Here is a 25,728-nt window from a genome sequence, read left to right as displayed (position 1 = left end):
GGCCATTAGCACATTCTTACCTGAAATACCACCTTAATTCTTTCATGGTATTTGGCAGCAAAGGGAATACCGCAGAGGCAATTCACTTATGCCATGCAGTTAAAAAAAAAAAGTGCAAGACCATCAAACATACCTCCACAAGTCTGCCGGTGTGCTCTCGAAATATAGCAGCGTATTCTTTTATTTCTTTTTCTCTTCCATTTTTAGCAGCTTCAATGAGAACTAGAAGCGGAACAGTGGTATCTAAGAAGGAGTCTGAGATGTGATCTATAATGGCTTTACGAAGCTGCAAAACAAAGCATTATATTAATAATCAACTATTTACTAAATTCTACTATATATACTGTGTTATGTATTAATGAACTGCATTGGTGAATGAAGTTGACTGTAATTATATATTAGTATAACATGAACATGTACACACTGCATCCTTGCATTAAGGGCAGGGTTACGTGACTAAAACTTCTTGTTTAAACATAAAACACTCTCCTAAAGTTAGGGACAGTTTCAACCTACCAGTATGTAAATCTGCATGCTTGTACGCGTGACCAAATCAATGTGTGTACGGTAACATAAAACACTTTAAAGGTGTATCGGTCCTCCCCAAAAATCAATAGTCAAACAAATACTCATGCTCTCTGTCGAACAGAATAAACTACTTAAATGATCCAACACATTAAAAGTCACCATTACACCAAACCTAATTTTGTCTCCCATGTTCTTTTACCTGTAGTTCAGATGGCAAGGTAGAAGGCACTTGCATTTTATTAAAATGTATTCATTTAATTATGTTTTTACTCACAACATGCTCTGCATCAGCGTTTCCTAATTGCAAAATTACCCAAACATTTTTCTACCTTGCTCGAAAACCCAACAATACACTCCGATTAGCTATATGGTACCCTTCACAGTAGTTATCTCCATGACATTAGTAATTATGCCACCCAACAACAGATTAATAGAGCAAAGAGAATTGTAAGCGAGTATGAAGTTCAATTTTCCCTTTTTCAAATAATTGTTTTTGAACTTCTGTTCTAAATTATTAAAGAAATGTCACATTCTGATACAAACTAGCTCTCTTAAATTAGATTTCATGTAATCTTACAACTGATGATTGGGACATTACTTGATTGAGAGGTTAATTTCCATGTTATAAACCTACACGTGTCAACTGTTCATTTTAATCAGAGAATATGGCATGAAATACAACAATCAAAACTACCCAAGAAATAGATTTGAATTATCAAGTTTACTGATTTTCTCACTGAAAAAAAAAATTATAAAAAATTGTAATAAGTATAATTATAGAAGATATTGATTGGAACAGAAAAGAAAGAAAGAAAGAAAATTCTTTTAAGCCATGCTGGCAGGCTTATTGCTAAAGTAAATGCTTTCCACCTAGCATACAGCCTCAGTGTATTTATGTGAAAACTGTAAAAGTAAAGACTCATACAGCTAGAAAAGCTACTTAAGACATAAACGCCCTCAAAAAAAAAAAGTTTAAAATGTTCAATGCTTTTGTCATCTGACTTCCTGTAACATACTGCTTTAGGAGACTCAACCTGGACTGTATGCTCTCAAAAGTCATTTGCAAAGGCAGAAGTTGTGAGATCCCAACATAGAATTAAATGCTGTCACTTCTTGTTTTCTTAAACAGTCTCATCCATACTAATTCTGCTATTTTAAAAAGGAAAAAGACAACAGAATCAGAATACACTGAAGCTCCTGCCAAACTGTCTTTTAAAATTTGTGTCCAACTGAAGAAAACCGATATGCTCCCCTCAATGTACATCACATGCATTAAAAATAAGTACACAAATGTGACCCTGAGGAATCACAGTCTAAAATATTAAGAATTTAATTTATAATGTCAACAACCAAACACTGTGGAACCATATCAATTGCTTATGATTCATCATCTCCAAGAGAAATGTTTGGGTTTGGGGACATAACCCAGGCTATAATTTTGCAGTTATACTACATGATTTTAGGACCGCTGACCTTAGACACGTTCATGGTGAATTTGAGGCATTCAGTTTTAAAATAGAAGCCTAATTTTCTCCCTCATCAAATAATTATTTGCTTTTGCTTTTTACTAGTGTGGTTGGATTAATTAATCTTTCACATATAAATTGTCAGTATTATTTTGTTCCAACAAATCCTCTATCCTGTAGTTCAGAAAATATCTTTTTCAAAGAAAGTCATAGCCCTGTGTCTTTGCTGAATACCAACACATCTGAAATATGTTCTTATTTTAACTGTGTTAAACATCCGAAGCTGAGGTTTTCGAATTTGGCCTGTGTTCTATTAAAGAATGAAGAAAAGTAACACAAGGAAAGGAAAAGGAACTGTCTGAAGCAGTATTCATTTCACTTCAGTATAATCCTAGCGATCATTTTTTCCACTACTCCATATGTCTCTTTTTGGCACTGACCACCTGCAGAGCAAAATGCTAAGAACTAAGTAGAAATATACCAAGACAGGTAAACAAAGAACAATAGCACTGGCCAGAGCTACTGTTGCTATCAGGGAAGGTATTGTGCTGTGATAAAAATTCATCTCCTCCTTGTAAGTGAAAGAGCCGCTAACAGAAGGAGGATGATGTCTAACTTGGAGGGAGTACAGGAAGTATTTCTTTATACATACCTTGTAGAAAAATATCAAAAAGCCATCGAGCTACTCTGGTTGATGATAGTAGTTCCAAATTTTCAATTAATTGAGCATGTCTGCATTCAACCCAGGGCTTCTATAAAAACATTTTTTTCTAATAAAATTTAAATGCTGCAACAGAGACACTTCTTGAGTCAATTAAAAGATGGAGACTATTTAACTTGCAAAAGAGACAATATGACATAATGGAAGAGTTAACAGAGCTCATGGTGAAAGTCTGCATCACAAGGGTGTCTGCACTGAACATAGTAACGTGAAAGGAAGTGGGATATCTAGTTAGCTGCTAACACCATATTACAGTCTTCTTATCTTCATCCTTTATCAAGGCTTCTCCTGAACAACCATGGGAGACAGAAAAGATTTATTCATCATCATAAAACATAAGAGTTGGGTTGTAAGACCGTACACAAAGTTGGGACAGATTTTCTTCCACCAGAGAACTGACAAACAACCAGTGCTAGATAGGATGAAAGCCACATGTGTTCACATTCTGCGTGGCCATAAATTTTCATATGGCTGGTTGGGAGAGCCTGGCTGAAAGTACAACAAGCTCCTTTCTAAGCTGGAACTTCATACACTTCAGCACCATAAACAGGTTTCTCAAAGATGTTCCCTGCAGCTTCAACGATGTATACAGAGTTGATTGTCTACTGCTCATCTTCTGCAATACACCAAAGCTGCAGATTTTGGTCCCTGCTTTACATTAGTGTTAGGATAATGGAATGCAAAACATGAGGTTTGACTCTAGACCAAGTATTCCCAGTACCCTTCTCTGTTGCTTAATATTCCACAACAAGAAAAAGAAGAAAGGTATAGATTCCAACAACCAATAATGAAGTGAATGATAATTCAAGTACATGTAGAATAAAACTAATATTTTTTTTTTACAAAGCACATTACCAATATATTCTTAAAGAAAAAAAATACATACACATATGCTTAGACATGTACACATGCAGAGTCTTGTCTACATACACACATACATACATGCTGCCAACACCTAAATGTAAGAGGATTTTTTAACAGATTTGAAAATCTGGACATAGATGTTTTGCAGACAGCTGTAATTATCTTCAGTATTTCTCTAACATAAAAGAAAGGTTTATTTACAAAATGCAGTGCCATAAAATCTGAAAACTGCAGTTTAGCTAAGTCCTTAAGTCTACTTTTTCTACCAATTCCCCAGGAGATTTACCTGCCTGCGAAGATCTCTTGTTTTCTTGCACATACTGTCTATTGCAGTATTCAAAGCATCACTTCTTTCTTTCCTGTCGGTCTGTAATAAGCATGACAGAAAATAAAACAACATTTATTCAGCAATTTTTTATTTGTGTTCTCAGATCATTAGAGCATTTGGTAAATCATATATGACATGCTAAAGGATCTTTTTTTTCTCCCCCTAATTGCAATGCAAGTATCCCCAGTTTCTGAAAAACCCCACAGAAAGCTGATTTGTGATGCTGAACAAATCCAATGAGTCAAAACAAGTTTTACCAACTGCACATCGGAAAGAAACTAAACAACTTTATCTTCTGAATTGCTGTCATACAGTAATTTATAGCTCAGGATTACTAATGAAATAACATGAATATAATTATCATTATTGATGCCAATCCATTATCACCATATTGCAAAAAAAAGAATCACTTTTTCCACTCTACAAGCAATTCATAAATTCAGATGTCCACAGGCTGTTTGATATTGCTTTAATCTGTAATCGTTATTTTACTCCCATAGAGCAGAACGGGTGAGCTTCAGAACATACATGACACTGCAGTACAAAGCCAATAAATACTGACAATGAAAATGGGCAATCTTTTCATTTATCAGCACATCCATTCTCAGTATCAATAGAAGATAGAGCCACTGAAATATTTCAGAGGTCTTTAGGGAATCAGCTGTATACCTTCCAAACAATCTTAGCTTCTTATTTCTGTCTATAAGCAAAGCACTTATATCATTGTTAGCATTTGAAAAGCACAACTAGCATTTTTGTTCTACTGCCCAGTATTTTTCCTCTATGATACTACTATAGAAGTTGTCTTAAGTAGTCTTCTTTCCATGTTAGCATATACTGTTTGCTAAAACATATTAAAAAAAAAAAATCAGCGAACAGAGCAATGTGCTTAGCATTAAAACAGACTAGAGACAACCAGGAGCTTTTACATTAAATGTGTAGCATCATAAATGCCTTTAAATGATTGGCACTTTTTCAATCAGCAAGGGGAACAACAACCATTACAAATGATTTCAAGATTCCTTATTAATGCTTTGATATTTTCCTATCATTTTCAATTTCTGAAATAGCTTATAATCTTCACAGGGAGACAATCAAAAAAACATTTTGGAGAGAGAGATCATTATAATAACGTGACTGTTTCTCAAACCAGAACCTGCCTAGGAACCAAAGTAAATAAGATTCTTGTAACATGATTTGCAAGCTATTGTCAGCTTAGATAACAAAATCGATCCTTTCTAAAACGCTAGGAAAACAGACCCAATAAAAGTACTGTGGACATAAGTCAGCTCAGTGCCTACCTATGCATTTTTCACATGATAAAAGTAACAGCTCTGCATGGGCACATTCTTTGAAAATTTTTTTATTTGTAGTCTTTTTACCAACAATGACGTAATCCAAGGAGGATTCAAAGGAGGCAAATAATGATACAACTGGCTCTAAGCAAATTTAAGTCACTGAGGCAGCTAATAGGAAATTACTTAACAAGCAACAGAACCTAAACATACTGTAGAATGTAGTTTCCAAACATGAAATATGAACAGATCAAGAATGTGGTTAACTTCATAGCTTCATACAGTCTCTCTTCCTTAAAGAAATACGAAGCTTCAAAACACATTACTGTTCAGGCAAATCACTCTTATAAAGATTTAAATATTTCAGAATTGCATACAGCCTGTGAGAGGGATATCTGACTACAAAGTCTGCTGAGAGAGTACACTTAAAGGTCAACGGTCTTGCATAGCATTGTCTAGATTCTGTAAAATATCACCCATCGGTCCCAAGTGCCCTTGAAAATAGAATTACTTCTTTCAATTAAGCTTACTAAGCTCAGCAGATTTTCAGATACCTACATGACAGCAGAGATTCAAGTTCTATACTTGCCGACCACATTTTGTGTTTTTTTAAATCATCATATTTACTACTTTAGAAGTATGTGTTACAAACAAAGGTGTATTGAAAGCAAACACGTCCACACTGTGTACCACTCTCCAGTAATACAGCTAAGATGTCTATACTGGAAATAATCTGCATCTGCTTGTCAGCATTCTTCTCATGAATCCTGTATTTAAAAATAAACAAGTCTTTTCATAAGTAGCTCACTCCTCTAAGGGTGACTGAAGAGAGGAAAGGGCTATGGAAATGATGCATGTAATTCTAGACCCTAGGTTATGAAAATAATGCAACTGAACTAACCCCTTTATATCAGTTTTCCTGTACGCAACTACAGTTTTATTTTGTAAAATATACGTCATAATGGCTATATGGCTCCCTTGTGTAGCTATTACAAGCAATACACAGCTCTTATTTCAATGCATTTTTAACTCAATACACTTTTTACAAGCACAGAATCCCATTATTAACACTTCCGTAAATGAAAACAAACATTTTAATTAACACTGCATAGCCTGAAGATAAACACTGAGTATTGCCAACAATACACGATCAACTTTTTCATACACTCGCAAACAACTTTAGGCGACTTAAAAATTATACATGATAAAAACATTCCTGTCAGATTTTCATATAAAATAGCACACATCTAAATGCAGATGCTCAGCTGAAAAGAGTCTCCAGTGTTTTATCTTACAACAGCAGGTGGTCATGATATCATGATATTATAGGTCCTTCTTCACAAGACACACAGATGAAAATGGATACACTGGCCTTGCCTACACATCCCTGAAGGACTCAAGAATATGTTGTCAATGTAGTCTTTGGTAGGTACATGCCAACACTTTAGACTATCAGCAAGTCAAGAAGTAGTTCTTCAGATTTCATACTTTGTTGACTTCAAGAGAGATTCTAAACAATGGAATATCATTCTGATAAAGATTCCAATTTCATTTTTCTTATAGTTATGTGGGGCTAGAAATGTACACCTGATAGTTGCACTGTGTTTCCAGTCTGAGAGCTCATAAAAGGATTATACAGAAATTCAGTATGAAGCACCTCAATGACCATCTAAAGTACTGAGGTTGATAGGTTTGAGCTAGATTTATAATAAGGATACAACCACTCAAAGGTATTAAAATAGTAAATAGTGTTAGTATTCACTACGTGACTTCAAGAACAACATGTCTTTTAGCCATAACCAAGAATTCCATTGCAACAGAGAGCTGAAACACTCTTATTGTCAGGACAAAAATGAGAGCCTTCAGTGAGAAACAGAGCCTGTTTACTTGGGTATGCACTGGTGCTAAACTTTTCCCAAGTATTAACTGAAATCCTGCAAGGCTGTACTCCTTGAAGTCTCCTTGCAGTCACCAAAGAGACAGAAGAATCACTTCAGATTACCTGCAAATGGCCTGATGCCCACTCTAGGCACCATAGAGGTTGGTGAGAAACCTAGTTTGGCAGGCTGAAGTTTATAGCATTTATCTACACAGCACTCAAATGCTCTTAACAGACTATGTCCAGATGCTGAACTTATGCTCTGTTACCTAGTATGTGTCAGTTCCTAAATGGTTATACAATGAGGGAAAAACTAAACGGGTATAAAAACTTACTAATCATTTTCATTGTTTATCAGCAAGCTAATAAACAGTATTGGTACAGCAGCTGTACCATGACTCAGAGATAAACGTCTTTTATTTCCAAGTCCAAAAGACTATTTTATTTTTAAAAAGACTAGGAGATTTTTTGAAATCAGTTCTCCATAACAGTGTCAACATAAAAGTAAACAGCAACCAATGCCACGATAAGTTAAAAAACATTTAAGTGGACAGTTCAGTGAATAAGACATGGTTTGCACAGACACAGCTAGAGGTTGTTACCAATGGCTCTATGTGCAGGTGGATACCGGCCACAAGTGGTATCCCCCAGGGGTCCATCTTGGCATTGGTGCTCTTCAACATCTCTATCAACGACACACGCAATAGGATTGAGCATACCCTCATCAGTTTTGCTGATAACACTAAGCTGAGTGGTACAGTTAATAAAACAGAAAGGAGAGATGCCATCCAGAAGGACCCAGACAGTCTTGAAAAGGGGGCCTGCAAGAACTGAATGAGGTTTAACAATGCCAAACACAAGGTGTTGCACTTGGATTGGGGCAATCCCAGATACATGTAAAGGCTGGGAGAACTCACTGAAAGCAGCGCTGCAGAGAAGGACTTGGGGGTTCTGGTGGACAACGCAAGCCAGCAGCGTGCACTTGCAACTCAGAACACCATCTGTATCCTGGGCTGCATCAAAAGAGGGGTAGCAACAGGGTGAGGGAAGTGAGTGTCCCCCTCTACTTTGCCTTTGTAACACCCCATCTTGAGTTCTGCAACCAGGTCTAAGACCACCAGTACAGGAAAAATGCAGAGCTGCTGGAGTGGATGCAGAAGAGGGCAACAGGGCTGGAACACCTCTTCTATAAAGAGACATCAAGGGAGCTGGGGCTGTTCAGCCTAGAGAAGACAACTCATTGTGGCCTTCCAGTGTGTAAAGGCACTTAAAAACAGGAAGGAGATCGACTACTTACATGATCTGATTGTAACAGAACAAGGGAGAATGGCTTTAAACTAAAAGAGGGAAGATTTCAGATGTTACCAATAAATTCTTTAGTAAGGAAATGGTGACATAACGAAACAGGCTGCCAAGAGAAGCTGGGGATACACCATTCCTGGAGGTATTGAAGGTTAGGCTTGATGGGGCCCTGGACACATAGTAGATGTTAGGGTATGTAGTGCTTATAAATGTTTTCACCTTTTGAATTAAAAAGTCCCTGTGAAATCTACAGAAAAGCATAACAGTGATGCAAAAAGTATCTAGAAAAATAGTATCACACTTTACTGTGTATTCAAACAATGTTGTCATTAATGTGGAAAGTTACGTGAATGAGTTTGTGCAAGTCCATACAAAAGACTTCCTTTCATAATCATCTCAGAAGTGCTGTTGGTTCAAATATTTTTCTGCCATACACCAAAGTCAGGAATATTTCAAGCATTTCAAGACACACATAGTCTTTGTAAAGAAGGATCCAAGTAAACCCTATTGAAGTCTTCATTTATATTAAAAACATATGAACTAACAGAGAAGGGCTAAGAGGTTCATCCCCTTGATTAGTGGGCTTGTGCTTGGCAAAATTAGTGGCAGAGCTTCAGCAATCAATACGTACACAAAACTAATATCACTACCAACATTCTTTGCTGGAGTAAGACAAAATACTTGTTGCCTGAAGGTCAAGCACAGAGTTAAGAGATCTGAAAAGAAGCAGGAGTGAGTGCTTGGCTATGAACCACCCCTTAGAAAAGCCACATCTGGAGCAGCCACATCAGAAGGACAACAGGACTGCAGAAAGATTCCCACAATGGGAACAATCTAACACAGCACACAAGGTTCAAATCAGTGTTTGAATAACCTCTTCTTTGCAGTTATTGTCAAAGGGAGGTCTGCGGGCAGATCTTTCAGAACTGCCTCTGTCCCTGACACCTCCACTAGATGAACAAGCAACAGGAACCAAGTGATATAAACCCTAAACCCAGCAGCAGTCTTCCTTCTTGTCAGTGCGCTTGCCACTAGGCTGCTCTTGAAGCGTCCTTCCTCACCCTTGCTCCCTGCACTGCCAATGCCAGCAGTGACATTTGAACTGCAAAGAGCCAGAGACTCCCCACACTTTCACACTCAAGGCATAAGGCCCTTAACACCCGCTTCCTAGAGTACACTGAATTTACTACCACCAGAACACAGAAATCAAGTTTCAGCTGTCTTCTTATCAAACCTCTTTGTACCCAAATACATCCATCTTCCTATAATAACAATTACACTGTTCTTTTTCCCCCCTACCGCTGTCTTGTTTCGTTTTAGAGAGATAAAACCTTCACTACCACTACTGTCTTGCAGTATAGCAGGAAAAAAAAAAAGTATCCTGCAAGTCGCATTGAAACCTCAAAGCACAACTTTCAAGTAAAAAACAAGATCCCATGTTAAAACACATAATGACAAACTAAACAAAAACTATGAGCTTCTCCAAAACTATAGATCTCACTGGACAATGTTAGGTCATAAACAAATACAGAAAGAAACCAGCTGTATTTGAAGAGTTTACAATTCTTGTTTTCAAGCACGTCACACTTGTAAACAATCTTTCAAAAAAGGCCTCATATTCCCTGCCAGGAATCAAGAGGAATGTTTTTGTTGCAAGTAACCTCATTAAAGCAATGGGACTACTTAAATATAGAGTTGTGTTCATGTTTTTCTTCCCTTTTTTTTTTTAAATTTAATCTTTAAATCTTTCAAGAAATCAGCAGCACCATCTAATTAACGCTGCCCGAGAAATCTCTTGAATGAACAGTTTAGAGTTACTCAAGGAATCCCCTGACAAGACAGCAAAGAAAGAAGTCGACATTTCTGACATTTTAAAGAACAAAAATTCTTTTGGAAAGCCAAAACTTCCAGACCTTCTCATAAATCACTTCAGAGTACATTTTTTAGTGAAAATCGAAAGGAACCAAAAGGAAATTCCTTTACAAGAATATTTATTATCTCTTCTTGTTAATACAGGCAACATGCACACATACACACACAAAACAACAAACGTATTTTAAGTTGAAAACACTATCTTTATTTGATAACAGATTCCCTACAGACTCCTATTAATAAAATCTAGAGGACTTTTTCTACAGACACCCAACTCACAGAAGGCAGCTTCCTTGAAAACAAGGTACGGCATTAACAAAATAATAATAATAAATTGTTTTAATGGACAAGGGCATGAAAAATCACATGTAATTGAGCAAATAAGTAATCTTTTAAATGAAATTCTTTCTCCCTATAGATACCCTCTTCAGCATCTTATATACGTGATTTTTTTCTCTCTCCAGGTTTAACAGACAGCTCCTTACACATCTAATGGTGTGAGACGCAAAGTCCTTTGGAAGAAATGAATCACCACAACCTCTATCGATATCAGATGAGGTACAGGGGGCTATTCTCACTGTGTGAGTTACCCTTTCTCAACCAGTTCAGAAAAAAAAAAATTAAAGCCCTCTTTACATAATCCTGTTTTACCACTCAGTCATAACTAGTTTTTAATACCGTAAACCACATTTAAATCTAAATGAGCATGGATAATAAAGCCTAAGGAAAAAAAAAAAAGAATTTATGATCCTTTAAATAATAAGACCATAATTAATCCTATATTCTCAGAAATAATGTTGTTGTTGAAATATGCATCACACTGCACCTTAGTATCAACTCCCTGCAACATTGGTGTGAGACACCTGAAAATAGGGAGAGCAGTCAAGGAGCTTCCAAGGACATAGATGGATCCCTGGTTTCCGGTATGAGCATGAGGATCTAAGTCCTCACAAAAGGGCAATGTGAGCAAGCCACACGAGGGAGGGAAAACCTACCTAGTTTTGAGTTTTTACTGTTTCTGATACATAAGGTCAATATCTCATTATATCTGTTCTTCACATGCTTTTTCACATTCAAATAGTAGAAAAAATTCAGTCTGATTCCAAGGTGGTCATAAACCATCCCATATTTTCCTAATACTCCTCTTGGATACAGTCACAGAAAATGAATGCATCACAGCCGGTCTGTTGCAAAGCATTTAAAATGATGGCTTACTATTTCCAATGCAAAATCAAAACCTACACATACTTCATATTTCAAACTCAACAAATGCTTCCAAAGTAAGTCATACAGGCCAACGGTCTTTTACACTGGGTTGTACTTCAGCTTTAAACTATTTGGGGAAATCACAAGGAAATAAAAAAATATCTTCTATTTATTTTGATCAGATATTGTCTTAATCACTGATGATGCATATACAATCAGAAATAGGGTAATATTTTTACCATCAAAATGATAACAAGACACACACTGAAGGTTCATCTGCTTTTCATTAAGGAACAATTTTTCTAAGTCTCTGGTACAAAAGTTTTTAATCAAATATCCATCCACCGTTCACCAAAGTGTTCTGGCAGCTTCACAGTATTGAAATTAGAAATTAGTTGGAGAAAAGCTCTTTCTACAGCAGCAATATAAGGCTTTCCTATGATGAACTATCATATAAATTCCTTGGAGATTATATGCTGTTATGAGAGGGAAGAAGGGGACAAAGGGGGAAGAGAATTTGAAATAAAATACAGGAGAGTTGCTAAGACAGTCTCTCTCATTCAGATTGTTTAGAGTTTTTAGCCACACTCTTAAATCAAAAAGTTATGGTCTTACACAGAAACCACAAATGGGAAAATCTCCAGCCCTAAGCTACTGGAATTCTTCCATACCTGGAGATGCACTGGGTTAATATGCATTCGGAAATACTATTTCTTCTGCAAAAGAAAGGCAGAACTCTGCAGATCTTGCATTTTCCAAGATAACAACAAAACAGAAAACAAAAAACAAAACAAACAAACAAAAAATCTTAGTGTGGTTGCAGATGTGATATTTTCATGCAATATGTACCACATAGCTTCTAACTGACTTAAGATGATTAATAATATTTATATCGATCAGTAGGTTTGTTTGGGGTTTGTGGTTTTTTTCATTTGTTTGTTTTGTTTTTGGAAAAACACAGAATTTAAATGACTACAAAAACATTCCTGGTAACAAAAAAATCTCACTTCTTATTCCTCATAGCCCCACTAGATCAACCAACACCATCCATTACTTTTTCCTTGTATTTGCACTTTATTCCAATGTAACATGGTAACATAGAGAAGCCAGAACTATAAAACTGGGATTTTTTTCTTCTTTATGCAGTTAACTCCATCTATATGTTGACATATTTTTCTGAAATAATCTGAGTGATCCTATTCACTACCACTTACAGAATAGACATGACATTATTTTTAATGGAACACCAGCATTCTCTGTGATATTCTGGTATCAGTGTGGATGGATAATGAAGACTAATTTCCCCTCAGACTGACTTGATATGGAAATTTCAGCTAGGCACATATCCATCAGCAAAGAGAATCCTACTTGTTATCTCATTAAAAAAAACAAACCCACTAATTTCACACACATGCACAATTCATACCCCATAGTATTTCTGTTTGATGATTTGAAGGTATCTGCTTGAGACAAAGGTGGAACCACGGGACAATTTGGTCTACAGGCTGAAAGTATGAAAACAATATCAGGCAAATATGAGGTGTTTCAGCTAGCATACATGTTATGGATTTGGTTTTTTTTATATTCATACTTTAAAATTAAAGTGGCAGTCAATAGTTCAATGTCCAGGTGGACATCAATGACAAGTGGTGTCCCCTCAAGGGTCATTACCAGGACCTGAGCTCTTCAACATCTATATCAATAGCAACGACAGCAGGATCAAGCACACCCTCAGCAAGTTTGTGGATGACACTAAGTTGTGTGTTGTGGTCAACACACCCAACGGACTAGATGCCATTCAGAGAGACCTAAACAGTTCCAAGCAGACGGTGCAAGAGAACCTCACGATGTTCAACAAATCAAAGCATAAGATCTAGCACCAGGGTCGAGGCAATATCCACTACCAATACAAGCCGGGGTATGTAAGGATGAAGCACATCCCTGCTAAAGAGGACCTGGGGCTGCTGGTGGATGGAAAGCTGAACATGAGCCAGCAATGTGCACTCACAACCCAGAAAGCCAGCATATCCTAGGCTACATCAAAAGAAGCGTGGCCAGTAGAGCTAGGGAGGTGATCCTGTCCCTCTACTCCATGCTGTGTGACTTCACATGGAGTGCTGTGACCAAATGGGGAATCCTCAGTAGAGACAAATCTATTGCAGTGGGTCCGGAAGAGGGCCACAAAAATACTCAAAGGGATGGAACACCTCTCGTATGAGGACAGGCTGAGAGAGAAGGTTCTGGGGAGACCTGATAGCAGTTTTTCCAGTATCTAAAGGGGGGCTGTAAGAAAGCAAAGGACAGACGCTTTAGCAGAGTCAGTTGTGATAGGACAAGGAGAGTGACAGTTTCAAACTGGAAGATCTAGCTTGGATATAATACAGATTTTTTATTTATTTATTTTATGATAAGGGTAACAAGGCATCAGAGCAAGTTGCCCGGAACTGATCGAAGTTCCCTCGTTGGAGACATTCAAGATCAGGTTTGACCAGGCTCTGAGCAACCTGATCTAGCTGCAAGAGTTCCAGTTCATTGAAGGGGAGTTGTGCTAGACAACCCTTAAGGATTCCTTCCACCTCAAAAGATTCCATGATCCCAAACAAAGAAAGACTACAGAATCATAGAATGACCAAGTTTGGAAAAGACCTCCAAGATCATCTAGTCCTACTGTCTACCTACCACCAATACTTCCCCACTAAGCCATATCCCTTAGTACAACATTTAAATGTTTCTTGAAACACCTACCAGGATGATGACTCAACCACCTTCCTTGGCAGCCCAGTCCAGTGCCTGACCACTCTTGAGGAAAATAATATTTTTCCGATATCCAACCTGAATCTCCCCTGGCTCAACTTGAGGCCATTCCCTCTCATCCTGATGCTAGTTACCTGGGACAAGAGGCTGAACCCACCTCTCCATAATGTCCTTTCAGGGAGTTCAGTAGGTATAGTTTCATGTAGTCAGGTACTAAAAGTATTAGTTAAGCCCTCTATAATCCAGAGAAAGTAAAGTAATGTGATTTGTGAATCAAGGAGGCTCCAAGAAACTTCAGAACGCTCAATGAATTAAAAAAACAGCTTGTGGGTAATAGAAAGAGGCAACTGGCTTAAACATTTAGCTTTTAAATCTAAAAATTCCTCAACTAAACACCCGTCAGATTCCTCTACATGCAATGAATCCAGAATTCAGATTCCTCTACATACAATGAATTCTTTATATGTTTTGTCTACACGGAGGACAAGATAAGAGGTATAGCAATTTAAGATGTTTTAGGGATTGTAAAAGCAAACAGTAGTTGATGCAATCACTTCACCAGTATTCATCACTCTCAGTCACTTCTGAATAAAACATAATTTTTTCTGCACAATGAAATGACTCTGACCTATTATTCCCTGAAGTCTGAGACTAAATGCTTTCAACACAGAAATGTTATTTAAGTCATGACTTAAATTGAGAAAATCTATTCCACTGAAGATGGTCTCTGCTGTTAGCACTTAAAGAGCAAAGAACATGAAAGAGATTGATAAAAGAGCACTTGAATGATCCTTTTACACTGACAACTGCAAGTAAAGAGGCCACTGCACAGTCGTTTATTTAGCAGATGGATTTGGACAGTGAGAAACTTGAGTATTACTGCAGTAGTTGGATTATACTCTCAGTGAAAGAAGTGTAGTGAGATCCTGGGTTTCCACACTACCAAAGGATAAAGAAAAAAGTAATCTGATAAATGTTGCAGCAAAGAGGGCAAGGGAGGCTGTATGTGATAGCATGCAGGGAAGACCACTGAAAAATCACAATCTTCGGAGGGCAGGGATTTGCAAAATAATACATGAGATCAGTGAAGTCATTCAGGGCATACTGCTCCGTGGTTCTGTGCTGGTATTCTCTGCATTTTTCCCTACTTATTTTTGCATTAAAACAAAAAACAGAGCATCTCATGGAATAATTCAAACTCATCTTGCAGCACTGCTGACACTGTAATGAAGTGATCATATTTTAAGTTGCAAGCATCTTCCTGCAGGACTTGCAAATTTAACATTTCAGAGACTATTTTCCTGAATTAGGAATCTCCAAGTTTCGGAAAAAGAAAATGTAACCAGAGCAGACTCAGTAGGAAAATAAGTAGGTACTATGTTGAATAAAGACAGGGGCAGAAAGAAAAAAAAAGAATCATGAAGGGTTTAAAAGAGACATGAATAAATTAAAATCTGGAGCTGATGCATCATCGACTGTACAAAGTTAGCTTTCAACTGGCAGGCAGCAAAGACCATATACAGGGTAACGAAAAGTCCGGATATTAGCAGAAACCTTAAGCAGAACTGTTATGACAGGCAAAAGAAAAGATAAAGGTATGTGGTAACAGAAAGGTCAGAATCATGCACTGAATAAGTCTGGAGGTCAAGAAGACAACATCTTGTACAGGCAATCTTGGTTAGTGATTTTACTGGTACTATTCATACTTTCTGGTAACTATAATTAATGCAGAAGCGAATAACAATTTCTCTGCAACAGAGAAATTACTGTTCAGTGATCTGATGACAGCACTTTGTAATGACATCAGTTACCAGTAAAAGCAGAATCAAGTAATGTATCTGAATACCCAGTGGCACACACTGGTTTCATGGACTATTCCTACTGAATATACATTAAGCATCATAAGAAAAGAAAAAGATAACAATTCAGATTAGGTTCTACAGGAAGACATTCTTTAAAGTACATGACTCAGATCTCATCAAGAGGTCAAAAAAAAAAAAAACACCCAAAAAACTATGAGATCTCGCAAAGGCTGTACTTCTGGTAGACAAGCACTTGCCTCTTGAAGACATCTTGGTGTATTTTTGCCAGCATAGTAAGAGGTATGTTTGCAAACCGCCACCACACAATAAAGATTACGAGAAAAGGAGCTTAAAGTCAGAAAACATCATGAAGCAACTTCCTTCACCAAAATTTATTATAGAGCTCAGAAGAGCATTTTCTCCTTCAGTATTTATATTCATTCCTTTGCTTTCAATTAAATTCTTGGCTGAAATCTATTGAGTAATCTTTTATTTCTGTGAATCTGTTTACAGATATTACTAAATTATATAGGAAGTTTAAAAACAAAGTTAAAAATACATCAAAGTCCTGAGATTAAAAAAAAAGTAGGATCACTGTAAATACTACTTATGAGTTGCAGCATACTTGTAAATTCATAGGTAGATACTCAAGTTATTACAATCACCTGTTACCCAGGTGTTAAAAGATCAGTACTCTGTGTATTCTGCAAGTGGATACACTGATGCACCGCTATGAGACCTGAAAGTTTTCCATGTATCTACAGAGCACATGCTCTTGTACCTCCCTCTGACTGATCACAATTTCATACATGGGTCATAGCAAATGAAGCATAAGGAGCAACAGGCAAGGATGGGCACAAGTCTAACATACACACTGACAGCACATTTTAGAGAACAGAAGGCCTTTCTTGTTCTCTGCAAGTCCTTGAATATATGCTAACCATAGGTGCAGTCAGCTACCATTTTCATTTATAAGCTGGCAGATCATTTTGGAGTTCCTCATGCAATTACCACATGAGGAACCACCACACTCAAAAAACCACATCATCTCCTGATTCTTCAGAGGCACTGTAGCATTTTGTAAAAGTGATGATGGAGCTCTCGGTGACAGCAAGGTTAAACCTCAAGCCCACACTGAGTTGTTTTCTTTTGTTTCTTTTTTACTACTGTAAGACGCCTCATTTAAGAAGTGTTCTTGCAGGCCCAGGTACAGATAGTCTTCTCAGAAAGAGCCAGATAAACATTTTCCAATAGTAAGGATCAACAACAGAAGAAACTTGAAAAGGGACTGTTTATAGACTCCTTGTGGTCATTGAAATATGGAGAAAACATAATATGCAAGCACACATTTAAAGATTGTGCAGGTATGAACACTGCTGAGAGGACATACAAGATGTGAAGAATCTTAATTCCACCATTTGTCTGCTACTTCAGGTTTTGCTGCTGTTCACTGTGTACCTACGCATTTGTTGATATGCATAGGTGTATTAATCAACAGCAGGGATATTCAAGGCTGTAGTTTTCATTTTTAACTAGAGTACGTGTTCCCATGTAGGCAAAATACCTCTACAATCACATGGCAGCATTATATATTAAAAGCATCTAAAACAATAATTGCACAGAATCACATTAATGGGATCCAACAAAATATCAGAGCAGCTTTACACGAAAAGGCTTTATGTCAGATTGCGCTGATAGCATAAGAGAAAATGGATGCTGTACTAAACCATGTAACAAAGAACAAATTCGATGTGACACTGTCTGAGAACAATGTTAATAAGAGAGAAATCAAAATCATATAAAAAGAGAATGGGAAAGCTAAGCAGAAAAGCCAAAGCAAATTTTCCAGGAAAGGTTAGTTATGTAGTTACAAAAGAGAGATCAAATGATAAAATATGGAAGAACTGTTTCCTGTGTTTAAGGAGAGAATAAGAGAAGTACGGGCAACTGCAACAAGTCTGCAGAACTGAGGCTTGGTTTTGTCTGCTTAAGCCTATCAAGCTGAGGCTTTTTTTTTTTTTTTTTTGATTACTGATACACTGCTTTTATGCTTAGCTATAACAACAGCCAATATTCAGCATAATCATGCTACACACAAGAAGCCTCGAATGGGAACTAATGCACATACTTAACTATTAAGAGAAGCATGTACCGACAGGTTAAGAAGGTAGGTACTGAGAGGGTACAAACCAGACATAAGAGTGACAAAGCTGAAGGCTCTTCTTACAAAAGATTTCTTTCTCAGTGCTTTACTAAACTATGGTGAGTACAGCAACTTGGGTGAGAACATGTTCAGAAAAAAAAAGGAACATGCTCTGGAAAGTTCCTAAAAAGATGTGTGTTCTGCGTCCTTTGCGCTCTCTGGGTATGTTTCATCCATGTTTCAAAAAAGTTTTGAGGGAGAGAGGTTACAATTATTGTTTTTGCAAAGATCTGTTAAGTACAAAAGCCCAAAAAATGCTTGCAGCCATGTTAGCTTTGTTACTGCTTTAGCAACAAGACATCATCACTCAAGTGACAGCAGAAATTATGCACATAGGGTAGATCAAAAAGGCTAAATGAAACAGAAAATAAAAATATTTCTCATACAATAAAGAGATAACTATCCCACCAGAATAAGCAAAACATCTTACCTCACTTATCACTTTCTTATTAGTTATGGTACTTACTGAAAATGTTACTCTTTTTGTGTAAAGAGTACATCAGGTTGGCCATCACAGTGCTATGAAATGTTCAACATACAAGCAAGTACTAAGGTTAATTAAAGAGCCATCAAGAAAAGGTTCTACATAACGACATTTAATAGCACAATGAAAGATAAATACAGCTTAAGTTCCACCTGGAACCTCAGTTTAAATAAAAACAAGATAACAAAACCTAAATATTCAATGCATCTAGTAAACCCACATATACCAGAATAACTCTGTTGCTAAAACTAAGAAAAGAAATAAGAACAAGTTGTTAAGAAGCACAGGAAGTGCTTTGCTGGCATTTTCATATATAATTGAAATACCAAAGAGTAGAATACTCAGAGACTATAAATGATACATGATGGAAACCAGTGAGGAAAGAAAAAGGAAGCAACCTGAATCAGGCATCAGCTCTACAGAATGTTCAACACGGGGCAAAGAACAACATGAATTGCCAATTCTTGCTAGCTTTGTATTTCTACAGCTGTTCCACATGACACTGTCATCCCAGAATTTAGGAAATACTAAATCAAATTAAAAAACACCACTTAGAGGCTGGCGTCTCATCCACTTCAAGCACAAAACACACAGACACTGCTGGTAAATGAAGGCACTGGCTGACTCTGGAGACTGACACAAAACATAAGCAGCTTCCCACTTAAGGAATAAGTTGGGTAATAGAAGAAAGAAAGCTGAATGCAGATGAGCCAGGTGAGAAAATGGCATCCCGGGAATGCTAACACAGGGAGGCCTATGAATAGGACCTCTAACTTCCAGCAGGTTTACTGTTGACATAGGCAATGATGTTGCAATGCAAAGCAGGGATTTATCCATCTTTAAAAAGAGAAACAGAATTTTGTGGAACAAAACCAAAGATATTTCTACTACTGCTGAACCAGGTCAATTAACCCCTGGTATTCCATAAAACATGGGACCTACTCGTGGCAGCATAGCAGTACACAGTGTTACAACAGTTGAACAGACAAAATGAATCTTCTATTTCATATATAAAGGAGACCAAAGTCTGATTCAATTAAGTCAGCAAATGACACCAATTTTAGTTATGTGCAACATGTGTTTATTTTGAGCATGGGCGACTTTGGTACCACTCTTGGAACTTAAATTACAATGAATATTAAAAAGTTGTAACACTGAAAAATACTTTTAAATGAATCCCCTTTGTAAGCAAATGCACAGTAAAATAACAGGAGCCAGAGCAAAAAATTGAGGTGGACTGTCTAAAAGCTGATGGTTCATACAAAGGGCACAAGATGCCATCTGTTATCTCATGAAGAATTTAACCTGCATCAGTTTTTGGACAATTCACCATAAATGTAAAAAATCACACTTCAAATGTCTCTTCAGTTCTTGGATGTGTGCTAGAATAAAACTGAAGCCTTACTCGATTTTGAAAACTGCAGAAACTCATTCACCAAAGGCTCAATGACAAAATCTTTAATTTGCATATCAAGATCAGTAAGTTTCATAAAATGTATTTCCTGTCAGCCAAACGTTACACGATGCAGGCTATTTTAGCTTAACAAAATGAAGGCTGTAAACATCTTGTAGCTCCACTACACGATTCAGATTCAGCCCCTCTTATTCTTTGTACCTTAAATAAAACTTCGGTAGCTCAAAAGCTTTTGAAAACTATACCTTGTCATTAAGTAATTTCTCAAACACTCTAATATATGTATCTCATGACATAGCCCTAGGAGTACACTGATGCTCATTATCTGTGTCACTCGTTTTGTGTTAGCTAAGAATTTATTGCCAGATTCACAAAGAGATTAAGGTAACTTTCTCAATAAAGATAATACCGAAGAACAGCTACCCCTAGTGATCACTGATATGGGAGATGAAGTTCAAAGCTTATCTCTGTGAACAGATACTTCTCATTTTCCTCAACAAGATCGCAGACAGACAAAAAACGCCAAGGCATTTTACTTATTTATTTATTGAGGTGTCGCAAAGGCAACACTCAGTGCACGTACACATTTGCAAAATATGTGAAAGCAATTTTCCCAGAAACATCTTACCAAATAGGTCTGAGTCACATCGTTACACCCAGGTCAGACCTCCAGCTTTGAAATGCTAACCTAGCTCCACCTAAGGACCCAAATCCCAATTTCAGTGTCTCTGATCTGACCTCCTGAAACACAGCACAGCAAACAAATCGTTCTCTGTGTCTCTGTGCAATATGAATCTGCTTTTAAGGGCTAACAAGTAAAGATCAGTCTCTTTTAATTACCCTAATCACTAAGCAAAGACCCTGTTATGAAGAGGGTCACACATGGGTGGGATATCAATGCCAGACAGAGAGCAAAAGGAAGATCCCAGACTTAAGAAAGAAGCGCTTGGTGCAGGGGAAAGGAAATTTTAAGCACTCAAGGTGCGACAGTAAGAGAAAAGAGAGGAAGAAATAAAAATTTCAGTGAAGAAAAACAACATGAAAATAAATTACAAGCACCAATATTTTCCGTAAGGCAGAAGGCAGCCCCTCTACAGCCCTTACTTGGAACGCTGCAACTTGCTTTGAGCGTTGTTCACCTTCTATACAGCTATCAAATCCTTTTCTGAATCACATTTGCTTCAGGACAGTCCTGCTTGGACATCTTCCCTACAGCTTCTACACGCACTCTGACTTCAGTCCCCTTTTGCCCTCATAAAAGCCAAAGATTCTGTGTTGGTTTCCTCCAAATCCAGCTTCTCTCTGTCTGATAGTCTGTGGCTATTACTGCCTGTCTACTTTTCACCCATTCTGTAAATCCATTCATGGATTTACAGAACTTCCATGAGGTAGCTTCTATGCAGGACCTATAGATAATTCATATCTTGTCTTTTCTTACATATATATATCACAGCATTTCTAAGAAAAACTACGAGAGAGGGATAAAGAAAACATGCACATACACATCAGTGTTTTGTTCAGTTTAACTCTCCTATAATTTAAGTGTTTTCACTTTATGATTTCTCTGTGCTCTACAGTGAAATAAGTCAATAAGGAAAGAGCAAATTAGACCACAGATGTGTGCTTTTCCATCAGTGCTCATTAAAAAAAAAAAAAAAAACAGCTGAAAACAGCAAAAGCTCATAGCACAGCATAATGGCTGCAAAGTAAATAAACAGCCTGAACCAGAATTAGCAGCACTTAATCTATTAACACTTTCATTATATGATAAGGTCCACTCAGATTATCTGAAAGAGGAGAGAAAGACATTCAAGAGCCTAAGGAAAAAAAAAATCAATTGCAAAGATTATATTTAAATTAAAGGAGAAGTCACAGATAATACGGGGGATGGTGGGGGGGGTTAGGTCGTTCCATCATTTTAGAGCATGTGTCTTCTGCTGACCTGAGTATTACATCCAGACGAGCACAACATTTATCCACTTAGATCTCATTAGAGAAGTGCCATAAGGGGGTCAGAGTACAGAATGCAGTGCACAGAACCAGCCAGAGGCCTCCATGCCTCTCATACATTTAACCTGCAGCCTGGACAACCTGTGAGTGACAGAAAGCTATTATCCAGTCTTAAGTTTAGACTGAAGTGAGAAATTACACAAAAAAAAAAAAAAGAGAAAAATGCCTCCTTTAAAGTAACTACTTCCACTATTTTTGTTAGATTTCAACACTATTTCTATTCTAAAAGGATACACAGACAACTAAAGTGTACTGCACTGTTCCAAAGCAAGGGAGCACGCTTCCATCATTTGACCCAAAATAAAAAAAAAATCAAGTATGCTCTGTAATATCAGCAGTATTAACAGGGAGTATTTTAAGATATAAAAACCAACAATATGTGGATGCAGGTAGGCTCTTGGAAATTCACTCCAGGCAGTAAACAGCTGAAATCAAGGAATATGAATCCTAGTGCGAGCGAAATGCTCATACCAGGAAATAAAAAGAAGGTCAAGTCACAGATAATATCCAGAAAAAAAAAAAATCTACAATTCAAATGTAATGCACAGTTCAAAGATAATTTGGGACCTGGCACACACGAACACAGAACAACTACGCTGAAAGACAGCAGCAAGCTTCCAAAGAGCAGACAGGTTTAGCCCCACCAGCGAGTTCCTACAAGTCACACCTCTGTGTTACACGCATATCTGGACAGAGATCAGCTCTGAAAGGACCACCTTATGCATGAGTGAAATTACCATCCTGCTTCAGTCAACAGCACCAAAGCCCTTTCTTTCCAAAGATCCAGAGCTACTGTGACACAAAGATTTGACTGATTACTATTATAAAGCCTAAGAGACAAAGTGCATTTGCATTTTATTTATCTAGCTGCCAGTACTGTATTAAGATGGTATCCATTATGTCAATAACCATGTTATTTTCCTGTTTTTCTAATACTTGTCTGTGTAAAGTATAAACTTACTTCTTATTTGTCGGGATGCAACCACATACACTGCAGCTCTAGCCTGCCTAAAAAATTAACTATAATGATGGTAGTAATAATTAACAGTAATGAAGTACTGGCAAACTGTTCTCATTTTTATTGTGCAGTAGCTAAAGTCGCAACATTTTCATGAAATTCCTGTCTTCAGGCTAACGTAAAACACCAGTTATGGTACTCATCGGAAAGCAAGGAAGAGTATGCAAGAAAATGGTACATCTACAATTTTGCTGTATCCTTGAAAGTAATTTCTTAACTGATACACCAAATACCTTATAATAACTCACCATCATGAATAAGACCATACTCTAAGCACTAGGTTTACTCAGACATATTTATGTTTCAACATTGCAGCTGTGGTACTTCTTTATAGCTACATATTAAAATGTTTTCACAGGACACTTTACAAGTGTTTTTATGCTAACTGGTAGGGAAGAGCATTTATATAGCCAAGTTTTACTCTGCAGACTCTTTTAGATCCTTGAACACTGGGTAATAAGGGACTTGAGTGGACAGGCTGCCAAAAAACCAGTGGGACAGGCTGCTAAACACAGAAAGAAAGTGCAACAATTTTAAAAAATAAACAATAATAATTTCCTGTGACAGTAGATGAAGTTGTGATACCACTATAAATGCATTAACAGATTTGGTCCCAACATTTTAGCAATGCAAGAGTCTCCAAGGGCCAGAGAAGATAGGGATTGGATTTGAAAACACATTGCACAAAAGAGGTCAAACCGCCTAGGCACTTAAAATGTAATGCAGTTCTTCCTCCACAGCAGATTTAGCTTGCCTGTGCCTTACATCTGTGTTTAACAACAAAGAGTCTCACCAGAACTCTCAAATAAACATCGCTATTGCCTTGATGGTATGTGGCCCTAGTTCTATGAAACATTTTGTAACAAAAGGGAGAGCAGTACCAGCAGCCTAGCACTGAGGCAGTTTTTACTGCGGTTGCACACCACGGCCAGTAGTCAGGCTAACACTTTTACTCAAGAAGTAATAAGGGTTTTGGAGATTTATCAATATTTCCTATGATGTCTTTCACCAAAGCTTCATAAGGAAGACCTCTGACAACTGCTATAAGTGTAGGATAAAGAGTGATTCCAACCATTTTCATAAGAAACATGGATGAAATCGTATTCCTCGAGCGTTCTCACAACACTTCATTGATTTCTGGCTCATCTAACTCTGTTGAGGCTTATGGACCTGATCTATGTGAAAAAAGGCTCTCGAGTTAATTCTTGCAACTTTTTCTGCATGCTCTTTGCTAAAGTCTCTGTGACGTTATTTTGTTTGCATATACATTCTCGTAATCACTGAGACACTTTAGCTTCCCGCTGCCATTTCACAAGTCTTCTCTGGTAGGCCTGGATGTTTGTTCCAAGCCTCGAATACATTAAGTTCAAACAGTCTGTCTTTTGAAAAGTTCATTCTTAATTGCTCCTTTTAGTTTCTTTCTCATTTCTACTTTATTTCCTTTGTTCCAAATGAAGCACAAGCATATCATGTTTTTACTTTTGTTGCATCTGCAAATCTTTTCAATAGATGTAGATTTAAAACAGGTTCTTACAAGGGAATATTTTCAACTAAGTTTAATACCCTCTTCAGGAGTAATCGAGGAGATTCCTCTTGTTTTACACCTAAAAAATAGCTGGGAGAAGGACAAACAACAAAGCTGGTCAACCAACCAAGAGATATTTAGGATATAAACCAGATATCTAGGTATTCAGGTATTAGGCAGACATTTAGGAAATACACCAGCCGGTTCCTGTTCTCTGTAAGCATTCTCAGTACTCAGTCATACTGCAGTGCTTCTATGAAGACCTGCTAAGTTCACGGTGTTAAAGGAAACCACTGAAATCTGTAGGGTTGTTCGTGTAGGGTGTGAAGGCATAATTCAATTTCTGTTCTATTTATCATTTGGCACACCTGTTGTACCTCACAGTCGGAGTCTCAGCTGGTGGAATGTTCTGTAGTACATGCTATCTTTGCAACAGAAAGTGGATTTTGACCTATTCCTCCATAGTTACAAAGATAACCACAGAGATGTGAGATAGAAGTCTTAACCAAAGCCAATTTAAGTCAAATTTCAAGAACCAAGTCACACGGAAGTCAAACATTTCTCCAAGTTTGTACAAACCCACGTGGGCACTCCACCTTTGCCTCCTACTGTCATTCATTACCTATAAAGATGGATTCATATTTTCTCTTTAATACAAATGCCTTTACAGTTAAATTCCCTGAAGCATAAGGAACTGACCACTTCACAATGTATCTGCTTAATGAGATCAGTTTAATCATGCAGGTAAAACTGAATACACACATATTTACTATCACTGACCCTTCGCGGCCTTCCTATGTTCCCATTAGAACGTGCAGTGGTCATAAAAACAAATGAATTGACACCTTATTTTGCCCTTTGGCCAATACTTTCCATCAGCATTCAGAAAACAACTCTGAAGTCTGTGACAGAGTCCTGCCAGGGATAAGAAACAAATTTTGACATGGGCAGCTACATCGTAAGAGTAAAAACTATCATGGTTACTATGATAGCCACAATTTCTGTACAAAAAAAACCTAACTATGATTATTGCTCTTCCTGCATTTCTTCTCCCACA

The 25,728-nt window shown here is 37.3% G+C and overlaps 1 protein-coding gene across 10 annotated transcripts in view; it reads right to left on the bottom strand.

Moving 5' to 3' along the window:
* CTNNA3 (catenin alpha 3) overlaps window positions 1–25,728 on the bottom strand; it is a 442,665-nt gene that overhangs the window by 176,944 nt on the left and 239,993 nt on the right. For 9 of the 10 annotated variants that reach the window (XR_005860613.2, XM_040702351.2, XM_040702353.2 and 6 more), the window contains 2 exons: window positions 3,866–3,946; window positions 134–286 (listed from right to left, as the gene is read on the bottom strand). Coding sequence is in view for 8 of the 10 variants with exons in the window: in XM_040702351.2 (XP_040558285.1) it covers window positions 134–286; window positions 3,866–3,946 (234 nt within the window). In the remaining 2 variants the exon portion in view is untranslated. Of the gene's footprint in view, window positions 1–133; window positions 287–3,865; window positions 3,947–25,728 lie in introns of those variants that run through there. The other variant, XM_040702357.2, reaches the window with a different exon arrangement.

This window comes from Gallus gallus, chromosome 6 (genome assembly GCF_016699485.2).
Source record: "Gallus gallus isolate bGalGal1 chromosome 6, bGalGal1.mat.broiler.GRCg7b, whole genome shotgun sequence".
NCBI lineage: Eukaryota > Metazoa > Chordata > Aves > Galliformes > Phasianidae > Gallus > Gallus gallus.
This window is presented reverse-complemented; position numbering and strand designations above follow the sequence as displayed.